Source organism: Rhinoraja longicauda, chromosome 7 (assembly GCF_053455715.1).
Source record: "Rhinoraja longicauda isolate Sanriku21f chromosome 7, sRhiLon1.1, whole genome shotgun sequence".
Classification (NCBI taxonomy): domain Eukaryota; kingdom Metazoa; phylum Chordata; class Chondrichthyes; order Rajiformes; family Arhynchobatidae; genus Rhinoraja; species Rhinoraja longicauda.
The window spans coordinates 19,253,058-19,278,666 of record NC_135959.1 but is presented as its reverse complement, the minus strand read 5'-3'; the positions used below and the strand labels follow the sequence as shown (position 1 = coordinate 19,278,666).

The 25,609-nt window shown below is 46.7% G+C and overlaps 1 protein-coding gene across 1 annotated transcript in view; it reads right to left on the bottom strand.

Annotated features, from left to right (window-relative positions):
- nalcn (sodium leak channel, non-selective) overlaps nucleotides 1-25,609 on the bottom strand; it is a 173,384-nt gene that overhangs the window by 33,370 nt on the left and 114,405 nt on the right. The window contains 9 exon segments of the mRNA XM_078402211.1: nucleotides 1,226-1,300; nucleotides 4,076-4,182; nucleotides 7,066-7,159; nucleotides 7,652-7,750; nucleotides 8,800-8,920; nucleotides 13,375-13,481; nucleotides 16,614-16,718; nucleotides 17,940-18,107; nucleotides 19,445-19,576. Coding sequence (XP_078258337.1) covers nucleotides 1,226-1,300; nucleotides 4,076-4,182; nucleotides 7,066-7,159; nucleotides 7,652-7,750; nucleotides 8,800-8,920; nucleotides 13,375-13,481; nucleotides 16,614-16,718; nucleotides 17,940-18,107; nucleotides 19,445-19,576 — 1,008 coding nt within the window.

Genomic DNA, 25,609 nt, shown 5'->3' with positions numbered 1-25,609 from the left:
TGTTGAGGATGTGCTCTCGGCAGATATGGAACTTGTCGCGAGCTACCTTAAGACCTGGAGACTAAAACTGAGTGTGGCAAAAACCACCACAACGGCCTTTCACCTAAACAACAAGGAAGCTCAATGCCAGCTAACCGTCACCCTCAATGGGTCACCCCTAACCTACAACCCATTTCCTACATATCTTGGGATGAAACTAGATCGACAGCTGACCTACAAGCAACACCTTGAAGCTCTCCGTGCTAAAGTCTCGGCACGGAACAACCTCCTGCGTTGCTTGGCCGGATCGTCATGGGGCGCCAGAACATCTACTCTTCGAACCAGTGCTCTTGCACTCATGTACAGCGCCACTGAGTACGCCGCCCCAGCATGGTGCCGCAGCGCTCATACCAGCAAGGTAGACGCCACCCTCAACGACACCATGCGATCATCACTGGCTGCCTACGCCCTACTCCGACGGATCTCCTGCCGGTGCTCGCAGGTATCACACCCACCAAGCTTCGCAGAGAGTTCTTCACTTATAGGCTGGTGTGCAAGGCCCCATCGGATGCCAAACATCCTTTGCATCACCTCGCCCAGGATTCACAGCAACTGGGACCTCAACGCCTGTCATCTCGTCACCCTTTCTCCCATCATGCAGCGACCCTCTGTGGCTCCGGTTTCAACATACTAGGAGCATGGAGAACCAGCAGGGAACAGACATCGCGAACTCCTCAATTCACTGTCGCTCTGAACACCACAGCCCCACCCGGCTCGGACATGCTCCGCAAAGAGTGGGTCACCCTGAACCGGCTCCGCACGGGTCGGCCGGTTCAACGCCAACATGCATCGTTGGGGGTTGCGTCCATCAGCAGCCTGCGTGTGTGGAGCAGACCAGCAAACAGCGCAGCACGTCATTTTCGACTGCACTGTCCTCCGTCCCCCTGGTGGAGGGGTAGACCTCACGGCCCTCGACAACAGCACATTGCACTGGCTGCAGCGCCTGGAGGGCGTTACATCATTTCTGCTGCCTCAAACGCAAGAAGAAGAAGGGGCACTTAATTTCTCCACAAGCTCCTTTGCTGAGATACTGCATCAATTAAAAGGAAAATAAATTGTCGGTAAAGGCGACCTTCAGACAGTTGGCGACAACTCTGGCCACGTAATACAAATTGGGACGCAGTGGTAGGAAACAGTGGAGATAGGGGTATGGGCGGGCGCAAGTATGTACCAAAAATATCATTACCTCAAGGACAAAGATAAAGATGAAGATGACGGACATTGTTGCGAGAGGAACGGTGACCGGGTCATCAACATCCCACTGCAATACAGAAAGGAAGTAATTTCACAGAACTGCACTTTTTCACAGCCTTTGGCTTTATTTCTGTGGATGATAATTGGTGACTCTAGGGACAGAGTTGGAGACATAGCCAAGTGTCTAATGATTCCGGATCTCCTCTGGCCTTACTTGGTATTTCCCAATTTGTTCCGTTGTCATCTTCCCATCTCTAATTATTCCTGGTTTCTGTGTTAGGGAGCCAAGAGCATCTCCACCCACTCCACAGCAGTGACCCCCTCCTCCTCCTTGTTACCAGGAACATGCCATTTTAATTCCTTGCTCCATTCCCTCAGCCTTATTTAGTAAGAATTAAGCAAAAGAACAGCCCTTGATTTTTGATTTAGAGTGTTCCAGCCTCCTGGCCTAAACTCATTCAACAGTATCAAGGATTCTGCTCTTCCTGAGGGTCCCTAAGGGTCTAATAAACTAAACAAAACTAAACTAGGGGTGCATATTCTGAAGATCTGTCCTGGGCCAGCACATTGATGCAATCACAAAGAAAGCTCATGTAGACATTGGACCTTGTCTATGGACCTGGTGCGCTACAATGCTGAAAACCATATTCTGCACTCTGGTATCTTCCCCTTTGCTCTATCTATTGTCTTTGAGTAGATGTAGCCCAGTCCATCATACAGACCAGACTTACCACCATTGACTCCATCTACACTTCAAGCTGCCTCAAAAAGACAGTCAACATAATCAAAGACTTGTCCTATCCCAGTCATTCCCACTTCCCACTCCCAGAAGCTTGAAAGTGTGCACCACCAGATTCAGGAACAGCTCTGCAATCAAGCTTCTGAATGGTCTTTCCATAAGTTAGGGTACTGCCTTATTCACCTATACCCCCTTGTGGACATTGGACTTTGCCTATGGAACTGATGCACTACAATGCTGAGAACCATATTCTGCTCTCTGGTATCTTCTCCTTTGCTCTTCCTATTGTACTTGAGTTTGACTTGATTGTTCTATGTATGGTACATCTGATCTATCTGGAAAGCATGCAAAACAAAGCTTTTCACTGTACCTCGGTACATGTGGCAATAATAATAAACCTAAAATCGAAGACTGAGGAGATTCTGTCTGTCATTGTATACCGTATCGGATTTTTACCGGTGCACTTTCAAAAGCATACTGACTGGTTGAATCCCAACTGGTTTCGATAACTTGAATGCTCATGAGCGAAGGAAGCTGCAAATAGTGGTAGATGTTGCCCAGTCCATCATGAGTAGTGACCAAAGGAATCTATCAGAGGGGCTGCCCCCAAAAGGCAGCTAATATCATCAAAGATCCACACCACCCCAGACCACGCTCTCATCTCACTACTACCATCGGGAAGTAGGTACAGAAGCCTGAAAACCATGACCTCCAGGTTCAAGAACAGCTACCTCCCAGCAACCATCAGCCTTTTGATCACTGCACAATATTAACCACTATCTCAGCAACTATGTGTAAGAAAATAACTGCAGATGCTGGTAGGAAGTAAAATCGGGCCGTGCGGGGCTGGGGAATGATAAGTTTGGAGGCATTAGAGGGTAGATCTCTAATGAGAGGGTCTGAAGAAGGGTCTCGGCCCAAAACGTCACCCATTCCTTCTCTCCTGAGATGCTGCCTGACCTGCTGAGTTACTCCAGCATTTTGTGAATAAATCTCAGCAACTATGATCTACATGTTGCACTACAGACTTTTCTTTGCACTACAAGCACTCTCCGACTTAGAAATAGGTGAGATATGTCACCTCGCACTTACGGGGTGGCCCCGTTTCCTGAATGACCTGTGTATTGTAGCGGGAGGATGGCGAGGGATTCCAGACTGTTTCATAGATATAAATTTGTCGGCTGGGTACGCCGCTCTTCCAGTTACGGCCGCTGTTGGTATGACACTGGGAAGGCGAGAGAGAATGAGGGAGGCAGTGGAGAGCAACTTCCGGCTGAGTCGCAGGCATCTTCCACAAGGTACGCCAGCGGGCTCTTCTTCACCAGCTGCTGCACCGTCCGGATGATCTGGCTGTGTTGCGGCTCACATCGTAGCTCCTGGCCGACAGAGTTATCTTCAGGCTGCCGCCACTGACAGGATGCGCTCGGTCACAGGGAGGCTTCCTCCCCCCCAACCCCCCTCCCCCCCAAAACGCTGCCTCTTCTTCATGTTGGTCATCTCTATGTCTGCTCCACCCTCCACCGCCACACCCTCCTCCTCCTCCTCTTTCTCCCCTGGAGTTGTCGACATATACCACCCTGGACACCTTGGACAACGGGGAAGGAGGGGGCAGCGGTGGAGGGGGAAGTGGCGGAGTAAGGAGGAGAAGGAGGCGGCGGCAGTAGAGGGAGGAGTGGACAAAGCAATGGCTGACAGGAAGAAGCGGCAGCTGGTGTTGGGAGGGAGCCTTATTGATATCCCCTGCTCCACCACTGATGTTGCAACTAACTGAGCTACAGGCGCTGGAATGCTCCTTTCAATTCACCTCTTTGACTAGATCGTCCCAATTACTCATGTGGTTAGACATCAATTTCTGTTTCAAAGTAGTCGGGACATGTTGCAATATTAAAGCTGCTATATAAATGAACACTGTAGCTGTTCTAGAGTTCCCAGCTCACTGTACTTTGTTTCACTGGCTCGAAAGCCTTAGCACCCTTCACATCTACACATCGCAGTGCAGGGATGAGGCAGGTTTGCCACCCTTTCTCAATGTGCCATTAGTAAAACAGAATAACAGTCCCACTTAACTCTGTTAACACTAATTCTAGCCAAAACGTGAAGTACCTTGACTGACAGGAGCACGGACTGTGCAAGGACCAGCACGGCAATGCTCCTCTTGAAGAAAGGGTGTTGGGTTATATCGTACATTTTAGCTCGGAGGCCGCCATTGTCTGGAAAACATAATGCACAATTATTCTGGCCATTTGGCCCCGCTGCTCCATGCTGTTGTTCTAGTCCTCACAATTTCTCCAACCACTTGGCATCTCTCTCTCTCCTTCATATTTTTTCCAGCTTTCCCTGAAACCTATCCCTGCTCTTGACCTCAAGTCCTCCCTGTGAGAGCGAGTTCCACAGTTTTCTGAACTCCCATTTGATTAATTGCTGACTAACGAGTTGGCTTTGGCTTTTGCTCTTCCTCACGTTCTCCTGTGGCCTCACACCTCCCATCTCATTCTACAATCTCCTCAATCTCCTTGCTCTCCTCTAATTCAATCCCTCCCAAAACCTCTCTCTTGCTTTTCAAGATGCTTCCTAAACCTCGGTGTTTTATCAAACCTTTGGTCACCTATTCTAACATTTCAGGTAGTTGCGTATTAATTTCTGTTCGATAGTACTCCTGCACCGTCGGATATTTGGCCAAGTTAAAGATGCTAAATAAATGCAAACTGTTGCCCTTTTACAGCTCTTGCAAACTCACGGGTTATGGGGAGAAGGTAGGAGAAAGGGGTTGAGGGGAAAAGATAGATCAGCCATGATTAAATGCCAAGTAGACTTGATGGACCGAATGGCCTAATTCTGCTCCGATAACTTATGAACATGAAAACTCCAGTAGAGTTATCATCTTGTTACAATATAGGAGCCGGGAGATTCTGCTCCAAATATATAAAAAATAGTAGTCAGATCTCAGCTGGGGTAGTGTGTGTCGAGATGGGAGAAGGTGGTAACCAATGCTGGAGGTGATAAGTGGAGAAGACAAAAGAGTGCAAATGTTCTGCCATTTCCTTCCACAGACACTGCCCATGCACCAAGTTTCTCAGGCGAGGTAGTAAACACTGCAAAAAGGGGAGCTTATGGTTTCCTGAAAGTTGGATTTGGGTCTGAAGTTGATGGGACTCCCTTTGACTAATTGTTGAAAGATACGAAGGATACGGTGATGAAGCGCTTTGAGAGATTAGTTATGGCACGTATCAACTCCTAGTTTAGCAAGTTCCTGGACCCACTACATTTTGCGTATCGGCACAAGGGATCATTTGGGGATGCAATCATGTTGGCTTTCCACTCTGCACTGGACCACTTGCACAATAAAAACACATACGCCAAGATGTTGTTCATAGACTACAGCTCAGCGTTCAACACCATCACCCACTCCAAACATTTACCAAGCTCAGGGAATTGGCCCTCTGCAACTTAGTTATCAACACTTATTCCTTGATAACCATCAGCGCAGAGGAAACCTGTGTGTGCTCAGTCCCGTACTCTATACTCATGACTGTGTAGCCAGATACAGTTCCAACTCCATCTTTAAATTCACTGATGATACAACTGTTGTTGGAATAATTGCAGGTAATGATGTGTCAATAGACAGCACCGCCATTCAATGTGGCTGATCATTCTCAATCAGTACCCCGTTCCTGCCTTCTCCCCATACCCCCTGACTCCGCTATCCTTAAGAGCTCTATCCAGCTCTCTCTTGAATGCATTCAGAGAATTGGCCTCCACTGCCTTCTGAGGCAGAGAATTCCACAGATTCATAACTCTCTGACTGAAAAAGTTTTTCCTCATCTCAGTTCTAAATGGCCTACCCCTTATTCTTAAACTGTGGGCCCTTGTTCTGGACTCCCCCAACATTGGGAACATGTTTCCTGCCTCTAACGTGTCCAACCCCTTAATAATCTTATACGTTTCGATAAGATCTCCTCTCATCCTTCTAAATTCCAGTGTATACAAGCCTAGTCGCTCCAGTCTTTCAACATATGATAGTACCTCCATTGTCGGAGCACAGAAGGAAGATTGATCGTTTGATTGAATAGTGCTGGAATAACAACCTTGCTCTCAACATCAGTAAAACCAAAGAGCTGATTGTTGACTTTAGAATAGGAAGACCAAGGATCCATGAGCCTGTTTTCAGCAATGGGTCATAAGTGATAGGAGTAGAATTATGCCATTTGGCCCATCACGTCTACTCCATCATTCAATCATAGCTGATCTATCTCTCCTTCCTAACCCCATTCTCCTGCCTTCTCCCCATAACCCCTGACATCCGTACTAATCAAGAATAGTTGGTGGTGGAGAGGTGAACAACTTCAAATTCCTGCATGCGCATATTGCTGAAGATCTGTCCTGGACCCAGCACACTGATGTAATCATAAAGAAAGCCCATCGATGTCTACTTAGAAGATTGGCGAGATTCGGTATGTGGACAAAAACTCTCTTGAACTTCTACAGGTGTAGAGCATATTGACTGGTTGCATAATGGCCTGGTTCAGCAACTCAAATGCCCAGAAATGAAGGAGATTACAAAAGGTGGTGAACACTGCTCAGTCTAGCACAGATACTGACCTCTCTGCCATCAAGGGGATCTATAGGTGTTACTGCCCCAAAATGTTAGCCAGCGTCATCAAAGACCCACACCATCCTGGCCACGCTCTCATTTTGCTCCTGCCACAGGGAAGCTGGTGCAGGAGTCTGAAAACTGTAATGTCTAGGTTCAGGGACTGGTTCTTCCCAACAGCCATCAGGCTACTAAACACGACAAACTCTAACTAAATTCCAAACTGCCTTGGTTGCACTTTTGACTTTGGGCTTTATTTTGTTCTGCACTAATATTGGGTTTTTAATTTACTGAACATTCTTTTTTTCCATTTATTGTTTTATTTATTGTAAATTGTGTTTATAGACCTAGTGAGCTACTGTAATTAAGAATTTCATTGTTCCGTTTCAGTACATTTGATGATTAAGCACCCTTGACTCTCTAAAATGCCTACACAAGCAGAAAATGGAAGCAGCCACACGAGAAGCCGCTGCGACGCTCAGTGAGACAGAAACTTGTTTACCAGGTCTAGCCGCCAGGTGAAGAGGCTGAGCAATCTTCAGTCGGCTTTTCAAGTCCTCCCATCGCCTCTGGTCGACAGTCAGTAAAGCAGTGCCCTAGAAAACCAGCAGGAAGACAAGTCAGGGTGCCTAGTATCTGAAGGTCCAGGCCCGAATCGTCACCCATCCTTTTTCTCCAGAGATGCTGCTTGTCCCGTTGAGATACTCCAGCACTTTGTGTCCATCACCTTACCATCGTGCTCACTTGGGCAGCTGGTACTAACAACTGAAAATATATTTCTGCTGCCTAACTTTCAACTCTAGGGCAAAAATCAGACCTGTTTACAAGTGATGCTTAAAGCAAAAGTAGCAAACAAAATTGCAGAATTACTTTGGGGCAGGACACAGTTGCAATACGGTATGCGTTTTTATTGTATTACATAAATGTCAGGTCAATGGCATCAGTAAGTTGTGCAGAGGGATAGAGATTTAACTGTGCCATAAATTGGATAAAAAAATGGATTGATTATCATGTATAGGATTGCAGCTTTGCAGCAACAAAAGATGAAGGCAGAGAGCAGTATGGCTAATGGAAGCAGTGGAGCTCACCTTATTCTCATTGAAATTAGCGATGACAACACCAACAAAGAGAGTCAGTCCAATCATGCAGCCAAGAAAAACAAAGACGTGGATGTAGATGCCATGGATCTGCAAGAACAGGGTTTGCAGTTAGATCAGTGATTTGGATTTTACATTGAGATTAATGATGAGGTTTTTAAGGTGTCATATTTATTGCAACATTAATGTATATACCCCCATCCCACACTTGCAGAGCTAAAAGGGAAAAAAGAAGTCCTGCATTTTGTGTTGCACAATCTCTCCTCAAGCTTTGGTGCAGTGGGATCCCAGCAGGAATACCCATCAGTCAGGTGAGGTGCAATGATTCCCCTCTACAGACTCAGTGGCACTTTCAGAGGGAAGTGCAACGAATCTTAACTGGAGAGAAACCTCTCCAGCCCTGAAAAAGTTGTGCAATCTCACTTTTGATTGCTGCTAGGGCAATAAAAAAGAGATGGAAGTTAATTGAATGTACATTTTGTAACCTCGCTTTCTTATGTCCCTTTGGCTCACTTAATTTTGTTTTGCTACATGAATCCAATATTCCAACTTTAGACTCTTTGAGGAGAAAGGAGTCTTTGGTGACGGGCGTTGTGAGATAGTGGCTGCTTGCCATCCCCTCCTCGGACTGATTTGATTGCAGTCAAGTGTCAGGAGCAAAAAACATTTTTTGCAATTCGTTAGTGCTAGTGACCAAACAAAAACACTTGATGCCCCCTAACTTCTAACTTCAGTGCATATATCAAATCATTTCACAAGTGGCGCTAAAGCAGTAAAATAAAATTGGAACTGTTTTTGGGGCAACTGCAATACTGTGTGCATTTTTATATGTGAGATATAGCACTGAATTGTACAATGCACAGGAATAGAGATCAAATTGTGTCATAAACTGGACAAAACACATGGTTCATTTTCACATATTTGACTAATTTGGAAGCAACAAAAGTTAAAGCAGTGAGCATCCTCTGTATGGATGTGCCAGGTGTCCCATTCTCCTGATGGGAGCAAGTCTCACAAGAATGTCATGGGGAGTTGTAAGCAGGATAAATAATGAGTGGTGCTCTTTTACCGCTGACTGAAGAGAATCAGGCCAGCACCAGCATAATTACTCCAAACCGCTAGATATTGGTGATCCTTACTGGGCCCACTCGATGAATGATGACGTCTCGGACTTCTACCCAACCTTTCAACGAGAGCACTTCAAACAAGGCCAGCAATGCACTTCCCACATTGTCAAAGTTGAAGTTTCGAGGGTTGGCCCTGGAATGAAAAGAAAGGCCCTTCCTGTAAATCCCATCAGATCGTAAACAAATTTCCAGGTTCTCCAACGGCAGCTTGCATCCATTTCACATCGCAGCATGGTGCTGGAGTGGACTTGGTGTGAGACTGGACACAGGTTTCATGGTATCGGATATGGAGGGGATTCACTGGCATGTTCTCCAAGCCAAACATCAAGGTTAGGGGATGGAATGTACAGTCATGGAGGTGGAACTAAAGGGGACTAGTATCAGTAGGCGAGGTGGAGGTTTACGGAGGGGATGCACAGATACTGTGGGTTAAATGGCCGGTTCTTGTGGTGTATTGTTCTATAATGCCAGATATCAGGGCCCAGGCACAACCAGGAATGGAGAAGTGGTTGAATTCAGGTCAATAAGAAGGCCAGAATTTACTAGGCAGGACAGTGGCGCAGCGGTAGATTTGCTACCTTATTACACCAGAGGCCCATGTTCGATGCTGACTATGGCTGCTGTCTATACGGAGTTTGTACGTTCTCCCCATGACGGCATGGGTTTTCCCCGGGTGCTCCAGTTTCCTCCCACATGTCCAAAGACGTACAGGTTTGTAGGTTAATTGGCTTTGGTCAAGATTGTAAATTGTCCCTCGTGTGTAGGATAGAGCTAGTGTACCGGAATCGCTGGTTGGTGCAGACTCAGTGGGCCGTGCTGTATCTCTAAACTAAATTAAACTGGAGGGGTACAGAGATTTCAGAGATAGGGAAGGGAAAAGCCACAATAGGAGAGGCAAGGTACATGTTGCGGCTTTTATCTGTAAAAGAAGTTACAGATGAGAGGACAACTGACATAGGTGTTAAAATTCCGGAAGGGATTGGGAAAAACATTGAGATTGAGAGAGACCAAAATTAATGGCTGTAAAATAAGACTGTCACTGATAAATTCCATCCTGAATTTGGGAAAATCTTTCCACTGGGACGGGGACGCTTGCACCAACAGGGAGGGTGGAGCTGGCAAGCAGGGATGGCTTTAATGCTTGCACTTTGACCAGGAGTCTCATGAGGCCAGAGTAGTTGCTTCCCCGAAGAACATCAGTGGATGAGACGTCAATCAGTGCATTGTGAGTAGAGATGGCGTGAGGGGTGAGCCCATGAGTTTCACAAACATACAAGTGTTTCTCTGCACTGTCATTGCACTCCTCCCAAAACCAACCCAGGTTGGCTCTTCCAGAACCTCCATCTTTGAAACATGCCTAGAACTCCCCTGCAGAGAGGAAGGAGAAGATAGAAAACAAATTTGATTCATTTTTAATAACTATCTGGTTAAAAATAGGTTAATTGACCGCAGAAGTTAGATGGTGACTTTTCGGGTCAGGTCCTTTCTTCAGACTCTGATGGACTTTTTCTCCAGAGATGCTGCCTGACCTGCTGAGTTACTCCAGCACTTTGTGCCTATCTTCGGCATAAACCGATATTTGCAGTTCTTTTGTTTCTATGGAATTCCCCTTGAAGTGGAGAAGGTTAAGAGGAGATTTAATGGAGATGTTCAAAATCAGGAAGGGGTCAAATGGAGTAAACATCTATCTCCTAATGCTGCGGGGTGTGTGCAAGGAGAACGTGGAGCGAAGGGGTTCATCGGAAGCGCCAAAATGAGGAGAGGGGACAGTGCAGGCGAGAGAAGAGAGCAGGCAAGGGAGAGGAGAAGGGAGTGGGCAAGGGAGAGGAGAAGGGAGTGGGCAAGGGAGAGGAGAAGGGAGTGGGCAAGGGAGAGAAGGGAGCTGGCAGGAGAAAGAAGAAATGCAAATATTGGTTTATGCCGAAGATAGGCACAGTGCTGGAGTAACTCAGCAGGTCAGGCAGGGTAGAGAGGGGAGTGGGCAGTGGAGTGAAGGGAACGGGCAGGGGAGAGAGAGGAGTGGGCAGGGGAGTGAAGGGAATGGGCAGGAGAGAGTGGGATGGGCAGGGGAGAGGGCAGTGGGCAGAGGAGAGAAGGGAACGGGCAGGGGAGAGGGCAGTGGGCAGGGGAGAGAAGGGACGGGCAGGGGAGAGAGGGGAGTGGGCAGGGGAGAGAAGGGAATGGGCAGGAGAGAGTAGGATGGGCAGGGGAGAGAAGGGAACGGGCAGGGGAGAAAAGGGAGTGGGCAGGGGAGAGAAGGGGACAGGTAGGGCAGAGGGGAGTGGGCAAGGGAGAGAAGGGAATGGGCAGGAGAGAGTGGGACGGGCAGGGGAGAGGGCAGTGGGCAGGGGAGAGAAGGGTACGGGCAGGGAAGAGAAGGGAACGGGCAGGGGAGAGAGGGGAGCGGGCAGGGGAGAGAAGGGTACGGGCAGGGAAGAGAAGGGAGCGGGCAGGGGAGACAAGGGAACGGGCAGGGGAGAAAAGGGAGTGGGCATGGGAGAGAAGGGGACAGGTAGGGCAGAGGGGAGTGGGCAAGGGAGAGAAGGGAATGGGCAGGAGTGGGACGGGCAGGGGAGAGGGCAGTGGGCAGGGGAGAGAAGGGAGCGGGCAGGGGAGAGAAGGGAACGGGCAGGGGAGAGAGGGGAGCGGGCAGGGGAGAGAAGGGTACGGGCAGGGAAGAGAAGGGAGCGGGCAGGGGAGAGAAGGGAACGGGCAGGGGAGACAAGGGAACGGGCAGGGGAGAGGGCAGTGGGCAGGGGAGAGAAGGGACGGGCAGGGGAGAGAGGGGAGTGGGCAAGGGAGAGAAGGGAACGGGCAGGGGAGAGAAGGGAATGGGCAGGAGAGAGGGGGACAGGCAGAGGAGAGGGGAGCGGTCAGGGCAGAGAGCAGGGGAGAGAAAGGAATGGGTGGAGGAGAGAAGGGAACGGGCAGGGGAGAAAAGGGGATGGGCAGTGGGGAGAAGGTAAGGGGCAGGGGAGAGGGGAGCGGGTAGGGGAGAGAAGGTTGCGGGCAGGGGAGAGAGGGGAGTTGGGAGTGAAGAGAGGGGGTGTGGAGGGGAAAGAGAGGCAAGGGGAGGGGGCAGAGAGATAGAGTCAGGCAAGTGGAACAATGAGAGAGTTCTCTGTCAGACTGAGGACGAGCAATTGGGCTGAACAAGCTCAATCTATGCTGCATGATTTTATGATGGACCTGGGAACAATTTCTTAACTGAGCTGTGTAATTATTATTTGTTTAAAGTATGGATAATTTAGAGTAGAACAGCTAGAGAAAAAATACCACAGATGCTGGAAATATTCAGGTGGTCAGGAAACATCTGTGGAGAGAGAACGCAAATCAAAGCTTCAGAGCTCATTATCGACCTGAATTGTTGACTTGTTTCCCTCTCTCAGATGCTACCCGACCCACCGTGTACACACAGCCCTTCCTTTTTTAATTTCAAAACAATTATTAATTTGATTTTAAGAAACATTCAATATCCTGGCAGTCATTTCTGGACCTAGATAAAACTGTAAGCCTTTTATTTTGGACTTTTTTTCTCAGGATCATTCCCATTTCTGGAAGGTTTATGGGGGTTGGTGGCTGGGCATTCTGTTCTGAACAACTTATCTCCTTGCATTTCAAAGCCTCACCAAGCACAAGGCACAAGTCAGGAATGTGACGGAACACTCTCCACTTGTCTGGATGAGTGCGGCCCCAACGATTCTCAAGAAACCTGACAGCATCCAAGACAAAGCAGTCCATTGGGTTGGTACCCCAGCCACCATGCTAAGGGTCACAGGTACAGGGCAACACCACCATCTGCAGGTTTTCCTCCAGATCACACATCATCCTGAATTTGAAATACAGTAAACCCTCGCAGTAACGGGCCAGGAGGGGGGAGATTGCCGATTGTCCACTATAACTGAGTGAGGGTGGTAAAGTTTTACCCAAGGGCGGAAGGGAAGAAACGTGGTGCTGGGTGGGGTTAAACAAGTGGGAATTCACAGGCCAGGGAGCCGCAGAGCCCCTGACCCCACACATGGTGTACCAGGGACGGCCCTAGTACTCACGCTACCTTCGTGCTGCTCGCTCTCTCTGCTCCTACAACCGGAAGTACATCACCTGGTGCCAGTAAAACTGGGTAACTGGCGGAAGTGAAGGGGGGTATGCAACGGGTGCCTCAGTCCACTATGATCAAAATCCACTATAGAGTGGTCCATTATTGTGATGGTTTACTGTATATCACCGTTGCTTCATCCCCACTGATTCTAAATACAGCAGCACTGTGGGAGTATCTTCACCAGATACATGCTACATGGTACCAGGTGCATCGATAGTAGAGGCTTGGAGGAATATGGGCCAGACACGGGCATGTGGGACTAGTGTAGCTGGGACATCTTGGCCAGTGTGGGCAAGTTGAGCCGAAGGGCCTGTTTCCATGCTGTATCACTCTGTGATTCTAAGGACTGTAGTTGTTCAAGAAGGCACCCCCCTGCCACCCACGCTTCTCAAGGGCAATTAGGGATGGGCAATAAATGCTGGTCTCATCACTGATGCTCAAGTCCCATTACTGAAGAGACACAGTGAGCCCTCTTTGTTGCAACTTACCAAACTCGTGGTACCCAGAACCCTGGCTTCTTCTCCCCATCCTTTAGCTTCAGGTTGAGATTCCTCGACACACTGACATTGATGCGGAACATTCCGTGACATAGCTCCTGAAACCCAGCACACAAACGGAAACCCATCAACAAACGAGTCCCCCGTTTACTCCAATTATGGGTTCAGAAACATCAAAGGGAAAGGAGATGGGCGGCACTGTGACGCAGCAGTAGAGTTGCTGCCTTACAGCACTTACAGCACCAGAGACCCAGGTTGGACCCCAACTATGGGTGCTTGTCTGTATGGAGTTTGTACGTTCTCCCTGTGACCGCATGGGTTTTCTCCGGGTGCTCCGGTTTCCTCCCACTCCAAAGATGTACAGGTTTGTAGGTTAATTGGCTTGGTATCATTGTAAATTGTCCCTAGTGTGAGTAGTATAGTGTTAATGTACAGAGATCGTTGGTCGGTGCGGACTCGCTGGGCTGAAGGGCCTGTTTCCGTGCAGTATCTCTAAACTAAACTAAAAAACTAAACACAAAGACCATCTTTAGCTCATCATTTATTGCAGAATTATTCCTTCAAAAATATGAAGCAACTGTTCCTACCATTTATTGGTGAGTGCGTTAGTCTGATTGAGATTGTCTTGCAATGTGTAATGGGTGGGTGGATTATTCAAGGACAGTAGACTACCATTTCACAGCATGTGATGAGCCTGGAGTTATGGATTAGGGTTTGATGAACAGGAAAGGCTGCAGAGAGTGGTGGACTCGTTCCAGCCCATCGCAGGCATAGCCCTCCTCTCCATCAAAAACATCTACATGAGGTGCTGCCTCAAGAAGGTGGCATCTTTCATCTGGGCCATGCCCTCTTCTCGCTGCTAGCATCAGGCAGGAGATACAGAAGACTCAAATGCCACACTGCCAGGTTCAGGAATAGCTACTTTCATTTTGGTATCAGGTTCTTGGACCCACCCTGATCCTACCTCAGCAAATGAACAGGGCAGGTTTTAGTCACCATGATTAGTAAGGGTGGCAGGGGTTATGGGGAGAAGGCAGGAGAATGGAGTTGAGAGGGACAGATGGATCAACAATGATTGAATGGCGGAACAGACTTGATGGGCCGAAAGGCTTAATTCTGCTTCTAGAACTTACACAATCCAACCTCCTGCCCCAATGACTCCATCTACACTTCACACTGGTTTGGGAAAGCAACCAATATAATTCAGGGCAATTACATCACAGCCATTCCCTCTTCTCCCCTCTACCATCTGTTAGAAGATCCAAAAGCTTGAATTACACACCACCAGATTCAGAAACAGCTTTCCCCCCTGTTATCATACTCTGAATTATCTTCTCATAAGTTAAGGGTGTATTCCTGAACTCCCAACCTACCTTGTTGAGAACCTTTCACCTTTCAATCTGCTTGTTCTCTGAAACTATAGCACTATTTCACTGTAACATTAAATTCTGCACTTCGGTTATCTTTCTCTTTATACCACCTGTTGTACTTGTGTAATGGCTTGTACTCATGCGTGGTATGATTTGACTGGATAGCATGCAAATTTTTACATTGTATCTCAGTACATGTGACAATAATTAACCAATATTAACACCAATAAATGTAAATGGTTATTTGCTGAAATTAAATGCCTCGCGTTTAAGGTGTCAAAGTTTACCAATCCTGTGCCATTTACTGGGTATTCACCATAAAAAGTGGAGGATGCAAAAACAGATAATCCCAGAACACATTACCAGGTGAACGACTTAAAATCAATGTCATCAATAATAGTCACAGCATGCATGGTGTATTGATTAATAGTTGCCAATTAAAAGCAGTTCCAAAGAAACGTTAGGTTATATAATAAGTAGGAAGAGAGTGGAGGTAGATTTGGATGGTGATTTTAAAAAATAAATAAATGAAGGAACGGCAGCCAGCTCTTCCTCTGTGGAAGGCATCCTGGAGAAGACGGCAACATTTATCTCCAACAAGGGAGAACATAAAAATGAGAAGCTTTGGTATTGACCAGGTTTAGAATAATCTGCTCTGGCTCGGTATCAAAGCAGATCCTCGCACTGTGGGCTTGGCGGTAAATCCTCCACCCATTCTGTCACCTTCATTAATGAAAATGGATTATGTTTGGAAGTCTTCATTGACACCAATGTCCCATTAATTAAAGGCATTATTGGAGCAGCAATTGCTGCAACTAACCCATCATTGGACAACGCGACTGATCACAAACTGGGAGAGGAATTTACAGATATGAAAACGCGGGCACACTTTAAGAAGTTGAACCAAGTCCATGGGTTATTGGATTTCCAGAGCACCGAGACAGTGATGGACGGCACGGGATTAAACTCTGGTAATCACAACGTCTTAAAAATGTCCGAGCCTCCTCGATATTGAAAATAAATGCTATAACGCTGTCACACTAAATTCTGCACTTTGGTTGTCTTTCTCTTTACATTATCTGTTGTTCTTGTGTAAAGACTTGATTGTACTCAGGTATAGAATGATTTGACTGGATTCAAACCAAGTTATACACTGCATCTCAGTACATGCACCAAAGATTTTTACTTTGTATGCAGATGAGTTGTGCTACTTTTTGTGCGAGAAAATGGGACTGGTTTAGATGGGCATCGTGGTCAGAATGGACGAGGAGGGCCGAAGGGCCTGCTTCCATCCTTATGACTATTTCCTTGGGAAACAAAAGTAAAGGAGCTTAAGCAAACAGAAAAAGCTGCCGGAAGAACTCAGTGGGCCGAGCAGCATCTGTGGAAGTAAAGGGATGGTCAATGTTTCAGGTTGAGACTTTGCATTACGATTGACAGTGTTGACGGAAGATAACCAGCATGTAAAAGTGAGTGGGGGTGGGGTAATGAGAGGTGGGTGGAACTCAGTGAGGGGTGTCGATTGTATCAGATGGGCGAGAGGGGTGGGGGGGGGGGAGTGTTGAGACAGAGACTGGTAGATAGATGGAACGAGATTGAGCCAAGGGGGAAATAATGGCCAGATGGTACCAGGTGGGGGATTGGTGATGGAGTTAGGTAACAGGGGGTGGGGGGTTGGGGGAAGGGACCCAGATGGTGAACAAAACAAGTAAGAACCTGGGTGAACAGGTCTGAGTGGGAAAAGGATATAGGGGGAGTGATTTACTTTACAATTGGAAATTTCACTGTTCATATCATAACAGATTTAAAAATAACTAAGAAAGATAGCGTTTTGTTTGGGTTTGATGACAAGTTGCTTACCCGCCTGATGACGTGAGGATCATTGCACTTGGCCAGTTTCCCGGCAAAAAGCTGAACTCCAAAACTTGCAAACACAAGCATGAGCGTCAGCAGCAGGATGGAAACCTAAGGAAAGAGACGACAGACAGTGGCGAGGTGATCAAGGCAGGACCAAGCGTCAAGAGTGTTTTATGTACTTGAATGAAACAAGGAAATTCTTACTCGCAGCAGCAGCACAACAGGTTTGTAAACAGCAGCAGGTTTGTAAACAGGTGCTTGCTCTTGATTGAGATCAAGATCCAGCACCTTCTCCCTGTGACTGTGTTGGTTTCCTCTGGGTACTCTAGTTTCTTCCCACCTTGTTGCTGCCTTACAGCGCCAGAGACCCGGGTTCCATCCTGACTACAGCTGCTGTCTGTATGGAGTTTGTACGTTTTCCCTGTGACCTCGTGGGTTTTTTCTGGGTGCTCGGGTTTCCTCCCACACTCCAACGATTTTAATAGGCTTCGGTAAAATTGTAAATGGTCCCTAATGTGTAAGACAGTGCTCGTATACGGGGTGATTGCTGGCCGGCACACACTCGGTTGGCCAAAGGGCTCATTTCCGCGTTGTAACAGACAGACCTAGAGCAGGTACACAAGATGGTCACTTTCACCTCAGCAGAGAGCATTGGGAACTGAGGTCAGAGATGTGTGGATCACTGGTGGGATCAGAGGTTGGTTGAGAACTTATTTAACTCGACTATCAGATGGGGGTGTGGAGCTCTCTGCCCAAGGGGCAGAAGGGTGGAAGCAGGAAATCTCCCCTCATTTATAAGGCAGCTGAATGAGTGGCAGCGGAGCTGAAATCTGTAGGAATATGGACCAAGTGTTGAAAGTTGGATTAAAGGAAAGGGCGGCACAGTCGAGTTGCTGTCTTATAGTGGTAGAGTTGCTGCCTTACAGTTCCTGAGACCTGTGTTTGATCCTGACCACGAGGTGCCTTCTGTACAGAATTTATATGTTCTCCCTGTGACCGCGTGGGTTTTCTCCAGGTGCTCCCACATTCCAAAGACGTACAGGTTTGTAGGTTAATTGGTTTTGGTAACATTGTCCCTAGTGTGTAGTGTTAGTTTACTGGGTGATCACCCGTTGGTGTGGACTCGGTGGGCTGAAGGGCCTGTTTCCACGCTGTATCTCTAAAGTCTAAAGAAAGGTTATTTCAGGTATAGACATGATAGGCTGAATGGCCAGTTCCGCTGTTTGCCCAATCCCTCCATTTCTCAACATCTCCCCCCCCCCTCCTTTCCTCTTCCATGTCTTTTATTTCCTATGATTCTGCAAAAGCTTTGCATCCATCACTACTCACCAGAAATATTTCCTTGAAACCGCTAAAGAGTTCCCGTAAAACCTTTCTCATCTGAGGAACCAGCTTGAATATTCGGAGTGGTCGCAGGCACCTCAGCATCATCAGCAGCTGTGCTCCCGACTGAGCAGGGACTGTGTATGGCATCCAGCACAGGAAGATCAGGCTTTGCTGGTGGACAGACAGCATGAGAGAGGCAAGGTTAATGAGGATGGATCTCCATCCCAGGACACAAACATGACCACAACCCAGCGGCTCTGAGCACCAAATCTTAGACGGGTCTGGTCTAACTGTTTACAGGTGGGCATTACCCCTGATTCCCATTGAAGCTCCTCAACAGCAGCACCACAAACCACCCCCTTCCTCATGGTTTACACAGAAGACGCCACACAAAAAGAGGCCAGTCGGCCCAACTAGCCCTTGCTAGTGTCTATGCTCCACTCAAGCCTCCTCCTGTCATTTAGACTTTAGACTTCAGAGATATAGCGTGGAAACAGGGCCTTCAGCCAACCGAGTCCCTGCCGACCAGCAGTCACCCCGTACACAAGCACCATGCTACACACCAAGGGCAATTTACAATTTTTACTTATTACACAATTCGCATTTTTTTTTAACTGAAGCCAATTAACCTATTAAGCCAATTAATCATGTACCTCTTTGGAGTGTAGTAGGAAACCAGAGCATGTGGAGAAAACCCACGTGGTCACAAAGAGAATGTGCAAAATCCGTACAGATGGCACCTGTAGTCAGGATCGAACCTGGGTCTCTGGCACTGTAAGGCAGCTACTCTACCGCTGTGCATCTCTGCACAACTCTACAGCTGCCCCACTGTGCCAGCCTGCACAACTCTACCACTGCCTCAATGCCATTCTTCATCGAAATCCATTTTCTTGGAAGCTTACCCAGCCTCTCCATAAACCCATCATTCATCTCATCCCCTCGACGTTTTGCCTGAAATCCCAATTGGATTTATTGGTGACGATATTATATTTGCAGAGATGCTTCATGCAGGTGTTCCTGCCCCAGGTTCCCCCATTCTCCCTGCTTCCTGGAGAAAAAAGGTTCTCCTGAACTCCCAATTGTACCTTTTATTGATGGCCGTCCCAAGTTTTAGGCTGCTCCGTGAACCCTTTCATAATCTTAAAGGCTTCAGTCAGGGAATGCCTCAGCCCATTTCCCAGAGTTTGCAGGCAGTGGGATAATCATCCCTCTGTGCTCACTGTTCTCACTACTGTTAGGGCTGAACATCAGATTGTTCAGACTTTGGTCATTAGAAACCTTCAGTGTTGGTATCTCCCCATGAGTCTTCCTTTTCTCTTTTTCACCTTTTACCAGCCTTTCCATGTCTTAAATGCAACTATCAGTGCTCTGGACAGCTTGCTGAGTCTGTACCAATTTGAGACTTGTCCTTCATTTTTGCCCAGTTAATTTTGGTATTATTTTGGGCTGATATTTTTTTTTCTGTTGGGAACTTCGATTCAAGTTAAATGTGTAACCTGAAAGCTTACAAGGTAAATAAAGATGTCCATCACTCCTCCGAAATCCCTGATGACAGCTGTGGGAGTGAAGAATAACCCATCCGCCAGGATTTTTAGATTCAGCTCGATGCTCATGAATATCACAAACACGTACTCTGCAATCTGAAGACACAGATGCATCAGTAATTGGATACATGCGCCAAAGTGAACACAAATCAAAATGCCTCCAACAGCTCCTGTCAGTAAACCGAGGGTGCAGCCTTTAAGAAAACTGGCTAAATATGCAGGAGATGAGCGGGTGAGGAGATTTGATTTTCTGGAAGTGCAGTGAGGTGCTGCCATCTGCAACCCCCTTTGCACTAATGGGTGGTGGAAACAGATTCAACAGGAACTTCAGCAATGGAAAGACTCAGAGATGTGGGGAGGGAGCAGCGAGAAGAACTGATGGGAACATCTTTCAAAGTGCTAGTATGGGGCATCATGGACTGAGTGGCTTCATTTTGATGAAATAAAAATTTAAAGCCAGACCAGGTACAATTAAAATTTAATGCAGTTAGAATGGAAACTGGGGTTTCAAAACAGAGCAGAATTTATTGACTTATAGAGTCATAGATTCATTCAACCCACCATGTAGATGCCGACCATCAAGTATCGTTCAAAACTGATTCCAATTACCAGCACATATATTTATACAAAATATAAAAGAATGACAACAATTGATTACAATTATCTTTAGCATGCTTGTCCAGTTGCCATGTAGCACCAAGATTCAACTGATTCTGAGAACCCTTCTGATAATCGAATCTTAGTTCCAGTGGAATAATGATTCATGGATGTTCCCCTTTCCTCTCTTCTCCGTGCGATTCTCCAGAGGCTCGGGAAACTAAATTCAGCATCATAGGCGAGGAAAGGGGCCATTTTATTGTCCAGCAGAGGAATGGCAGTGGGACGGACACAGGAGTGACCGTTATTGGCCAGCAGAGAAGGAGGTAGGGCAGGGAAGGAACGTGATGTGTGATTAAAGACAGACACAAAATGCTGAAGTAACTCAGCGGGACAGGCAGCATCTCATGCTGAATTTAGTTTCCCGAGAGAAGGAATGCGTGAGGTTTCGGGTTGAGACCCTTTTTCAGACTGATACTCAAGGAAGAGGGAGACCAGAGATATGGAAGGGTAAGGTATGAAAATGACAGATCAAAGCAGACGATGATGAAGGAAATATAGAATGGTTCATTGTTAGCTGAGGAGAAGCAGTAGAGCTGGGTGGGAGAGGCAAGGAGGGGCCAAGGTATATTATTGGTCAGCAGGGATGGGTGAGAGGGGAAGGTAGTGAGAAAGCTATGCTATTGGCCAGCATAGTTGAGAGATGGTGCACATCAATCCAACTTGGCAACTTAAACATGCGTTCAAACCACGTGAAAAAGTTCAAAGGAGTGATGTTAACAACTTGTGAAGTCCTCATCCTCTCAAACAACTAGCTCACGTGGCATTGACTTGACTGTTGGGGCGGGGACAACTGCAGCACTGATAAGGTCTGTGGTAATCCTCACAACAAGCCTTGTGACCAATTCATGGTCATGTGAGTGCCAATGTCGGTCAGTCATTAGGCAGAGGGAGTGGGAGTGGAACTGTCCTTGTGAGTATAGTTTAGTTTACAGATACAGTGTGGAACCGGCCCACTGAGTCTGTGCCGACTGGCGATCCCCGTACACTAACACCATTCTACACACTAAGGACAATTTATGATTTTTACCAAAGCCAATAAACCTGTACCTCTTAGGTGTGTAGGAAGAAACCGGAGACCCCGGAGAAAACCCACCCGGTCACAAGGAGAATTTACAAACTCCATTTAGACAGCATCTGCATTAAGGATCGAATCCGCAACTCTACTGTTGCGCCACCCTGCCGCATCATGAGTTGTTGGATTCTGTGGGCAGGGTGGTTTTGATTTGGTTTGGAAGCTCGTTGGCAATTTCAGAAGCAGAAAATGCAACCAAGCATTGTGGAGTCAACTAGAGCCACACCAGGGAAGGATGTTCGTTGCAGAACAATCTAGTGAAACATGGTCACCCTCTACGTGCCACTGACTTTTTATCCCAAATGTATTCAAGACCAATTTAAATTCCCTATCTACCATGGTGGGATTTGAACTCATGTTTTTAGATTACTGGAACTATAAAAAAACCTTAACACTGCACAGTATCTCGTCTGTACACATACTGAGCCACTGCCTGCACATATAAGTAGCAGCAATGAATTTGAGGCAGCAAGCATGCACTGTCTTTAGTAACCCCTGCGTTCCCTCTCTCTCCACTCCTCCCCCACCCTAATCATCCACCAGTTCCACTGTTCGCGTCCATATATCCCTTCACTATCATCTCTTCCACGGCCAACAATGGACCATTGTGGGCTCCACCTTTCCTTGCTTATTGCTGCCGGCTCCGATTTGTTCTGAACCTTTTCATACCTCTAGTTTCCCTCCCCCCTGACTCTCAGTCCAAATAAGGGTTTTGACCCAAAACGTTACATATCTCTTTTCTCCAGAGATGCAGCCTGACCCACTGACCCGGCATTTTGTGTCTATCTTGGGTCGATAGCCGATAATAGGCAACAGTAGGTTCCCACAGGATAATTCGGCCAGGAGGCAGGAATTGACGCAAGCTCTGTTCAATATTTTGTGGTTATTAATTGGAAAATCATAAGCAGATCATTTGCAAATTCCTACATGCCCTGCAGGTGAGAACAGTGCACACAATGAACATCGTGCTTGATGTAAAACAACTCTAATTACACAATTTGGCGAAGGAGTGACATACATTTGCAATGTAGGTCTCAAAAGTGGAGTTACTGTTATAGGAAACACAGCAGCCAATTTACATACAGCAAGTTCCTGCAAACAGCAGTGTGACATGACTACACAATCTGCTTCAATGTTGACAGAAGGATGGATATTGGCTGGGGGACTGGGGAGAACTCTCCAATTCTATTTTCAAATTGCTTCCTTATTTATTCATCCATTGGCAATGCCAGCATTTATTGTCTACCCTTTATTGCCCCCTGAACTGCGGAGGTAGTTTTAAGTAAAGAACATTGGTGGAGACACAAGAGTGTGCAGATGCTGGAATCTGGAACAAAAAAACAGAGGAACTTAACAGGTCAGGCAGCATCTGTGGACAGAAATGGCACGGGCCATCACGAATATTGCTGGTCTGGATCACATGTACATCAGGCTGTGAAAAGATTGCAGATTTCTGCTCCAAAGGGGTGTAAATAAACCAGGTGGATTCTTATATCATTAGAAACATAGAAAAATAGGTGCAGGAGTAGGCCATTCGGCCCTTCGAGCCATTCAATATCATCATGGCTGATCATCTAAACTCAGTACTCCGTTCCTGCCTTTCCCCAATATCCCTTGATTCCTTTAGTCCTAAGAGCTAAATCTCTCTTGAAAACATCCAGTGAATTGGCCTCCACAGCCTTCTGTGGCAGATAATTCCACAGATTCGCAGCTCTCTGGGTGAAGAAACTTTTCCTCATCTCAGTCCTAAATGGCCTATCCCTTATTCTTAAACTGTGATCCCTGATTCTGGACTCCCCCACACATCATTGCAGTAGTTTCATGAATGCAACTTTTGAGATGTGAGTATATCCAATTCCAGATTTATTTAATTATTTGAATTTGTATTCCTCACCTGCTGCGGTGGGATTTGAACTCATGCCATTAGATCAATGGTTATAAACTCTGACTGCAAGTCCATTTAATTAGATGTGACACTATTGATCCTGCATGCTGCAGGATCCATTGCATACACTGGGCAGGACCATTGGAGATTGGGTTTAACATTGCATCTGACAGGTGGCATCTCTGACAATGTAACACTCCCTCAAGACTAGACCATCAGCCTTGACTTTTATGTGCTCAATTCTCCACGGAACATCAAAACAAAACTGGATTTCTGATGCAAAATCAGAAATCGTTATAAACACACTGGGGTCAGGCAGAGAGAGAAAAACAAAGTTAATGCTTCAGGTTGGAGAACCTTCATCAGAGCTGAGAAGTGAGACTGCTGACCACTGATCCATGACTGTAGGATGTTCAAATTTCATATCATTTTTGAAAAATAAAACTGATTTGACTTGATACAGCGTGGAAACAGGCCCTTCAGCCCAATTTGCCCACACCGGCCAACATGTTCCAGCTATACTAACGCTCACCCCCATGCCTGCATTTGGTCCATATCCCTCCAAACCTGTCCTATCGATGTACTTGTCTAAGTGTTTCCTAAATGTTGGGATAGTCCCAGCCTCAACTACCTTCTCCGGCAGCTTGTTCCATATACCCACCACCCTTTGTGTGAAAAAGTTATCCCTCCGATTCATATTAAATCATTTCCCCTTCACCTTAAACCTTTGCCCTCTGTTCCCTGATTCACCTACTCTGGGCAAAAGACTGTGCATCTACCTGAAACTGATAAATCCCCAGGGTCTGATGGTCTGCATCCCAGGGTACTCAAAGAGGTGGCTCTAAAAATCATGGACGCATTGGTGATCATTATCCAATGTTCAATAGATTCAGGATAAGTTACTGTGCTAATGTTATCCCACTTTTCAAGAAAGGAGCGAGAGAGAAAACGGGAAATTATAGACCAGTTAGCCTGACATCGGTGGTGGGTAAGATGCTGGAGTCAATTATTAAAGAGGTAATAACGGCACATTTGGTAAGCAGTAAAATGATTGGTCCAAGTCAGCATGGATTTATGAAGGGGTAATCCTGCTTGACTGATCTTCTGGAATTTTTTGAGGATGTGACAAGTAAAATGGATGAAGGAGAGCCAGTGGATGTAGTGTATCTAGACTTTCAGAAAGCCTTTAATAAGGTCCCACACGAGAGGTTGGTGAGCAAAATTAGAGCACATGGTATTGGGGGTAGGGTATTGACATGGATAGAGAATTGGTTGGCTGACAGGAAGCAAAGAGTAGGAATAAACGGGTCATAATGAGTGGAGTGCCACAAGGCTCGGTGCTGGGGCCACAACTATTTACAATATATATTAATGATTTGGATGATGGAATTAGAAGTAACACTAGCAAGTTTGCAGATGACACAAAGCTGGGTGGCAGTGTAAACAGCGTAAGGAGGCAGATTATTATCTCAATTGTGTCAGATTAGGTAAAGGGGAAGTGCAACGAGACCTGGGTGTCCTTGTATACCAGTCACTGAAAGTAAGCGTGCAGGTACAGCAGGCAGTGAAGAAAGCTAATGGCATGTTAGCTCATAACGAGAGGATTTGAGTATTGGAGCAAAGAGGTCCTTCTGCAGTTGTATAGTGCCCTGGTGAGACCACATCTGGAGTATTGTGTGCAGTTTTGGTCTCCTAATTTGAGGAAGGACGTCCTTGCTATTGAGGCAGTGCAGCGTAGGTTCACGAGGTTGATCCCTGGGATGGCGGGGCTGTCTTATGAGGAAAGACTGGGCTTGTATTCACTGGAGTTTAGAAGGATGAGAGGGGCTCGTATAGAGATGTATAAAGTTATAAAAGGACTGGACAAACTAGATGCAGAAAAAATGTTCCCAATGTTGGGGGAGTCCAGAACCAGGGGCAACAGTCTAAGAATAAAGGGGAGGCCTTTTAAAACTGAGGTGAGAAGAAACTTTTACATCCAGAGAGTTGTAAATTTGTGGAATTCTCTGCCATAGAAGGCAGTGGAGGCCAATTCACTGGATAAATTTAGAAGAGAGTTAGATAGAGCTCTAGGGGCTAGTGGAATCAGGGGATATGGGGAGAGGTCAGGCACAGGTTACGGATTGTAGATGATCAGGCATCACAATGAATGACGGTGCTGGCTCGAAGGGCCGAATGGCCTCCTCCTGCACCTATTTTCTATGTTTTCTATGTTTACCCAATCTATTCCTCTCGTAATTTTATACAGCTCTATAAGATCATCCTCATCCTCCTTCTCTCCAAGGAATAGAGTCCCTGCCTATGCAAACATCCCCTACAGCTCCACCTGCTAGTCGTGGCAATACCCTCGTAAATCTTCTCTGTAGCCTTTCCAGCTTGACAACATCTTTCCTGTAACATGGTGCCCAGCACTGAAGACAATACTCTGAATGCAGCCTCACCAACGTCTTATACAACTGCAACACGACCTCCCAACTTCTATACTTAATACTCTGACTAATGAAGGCCAATT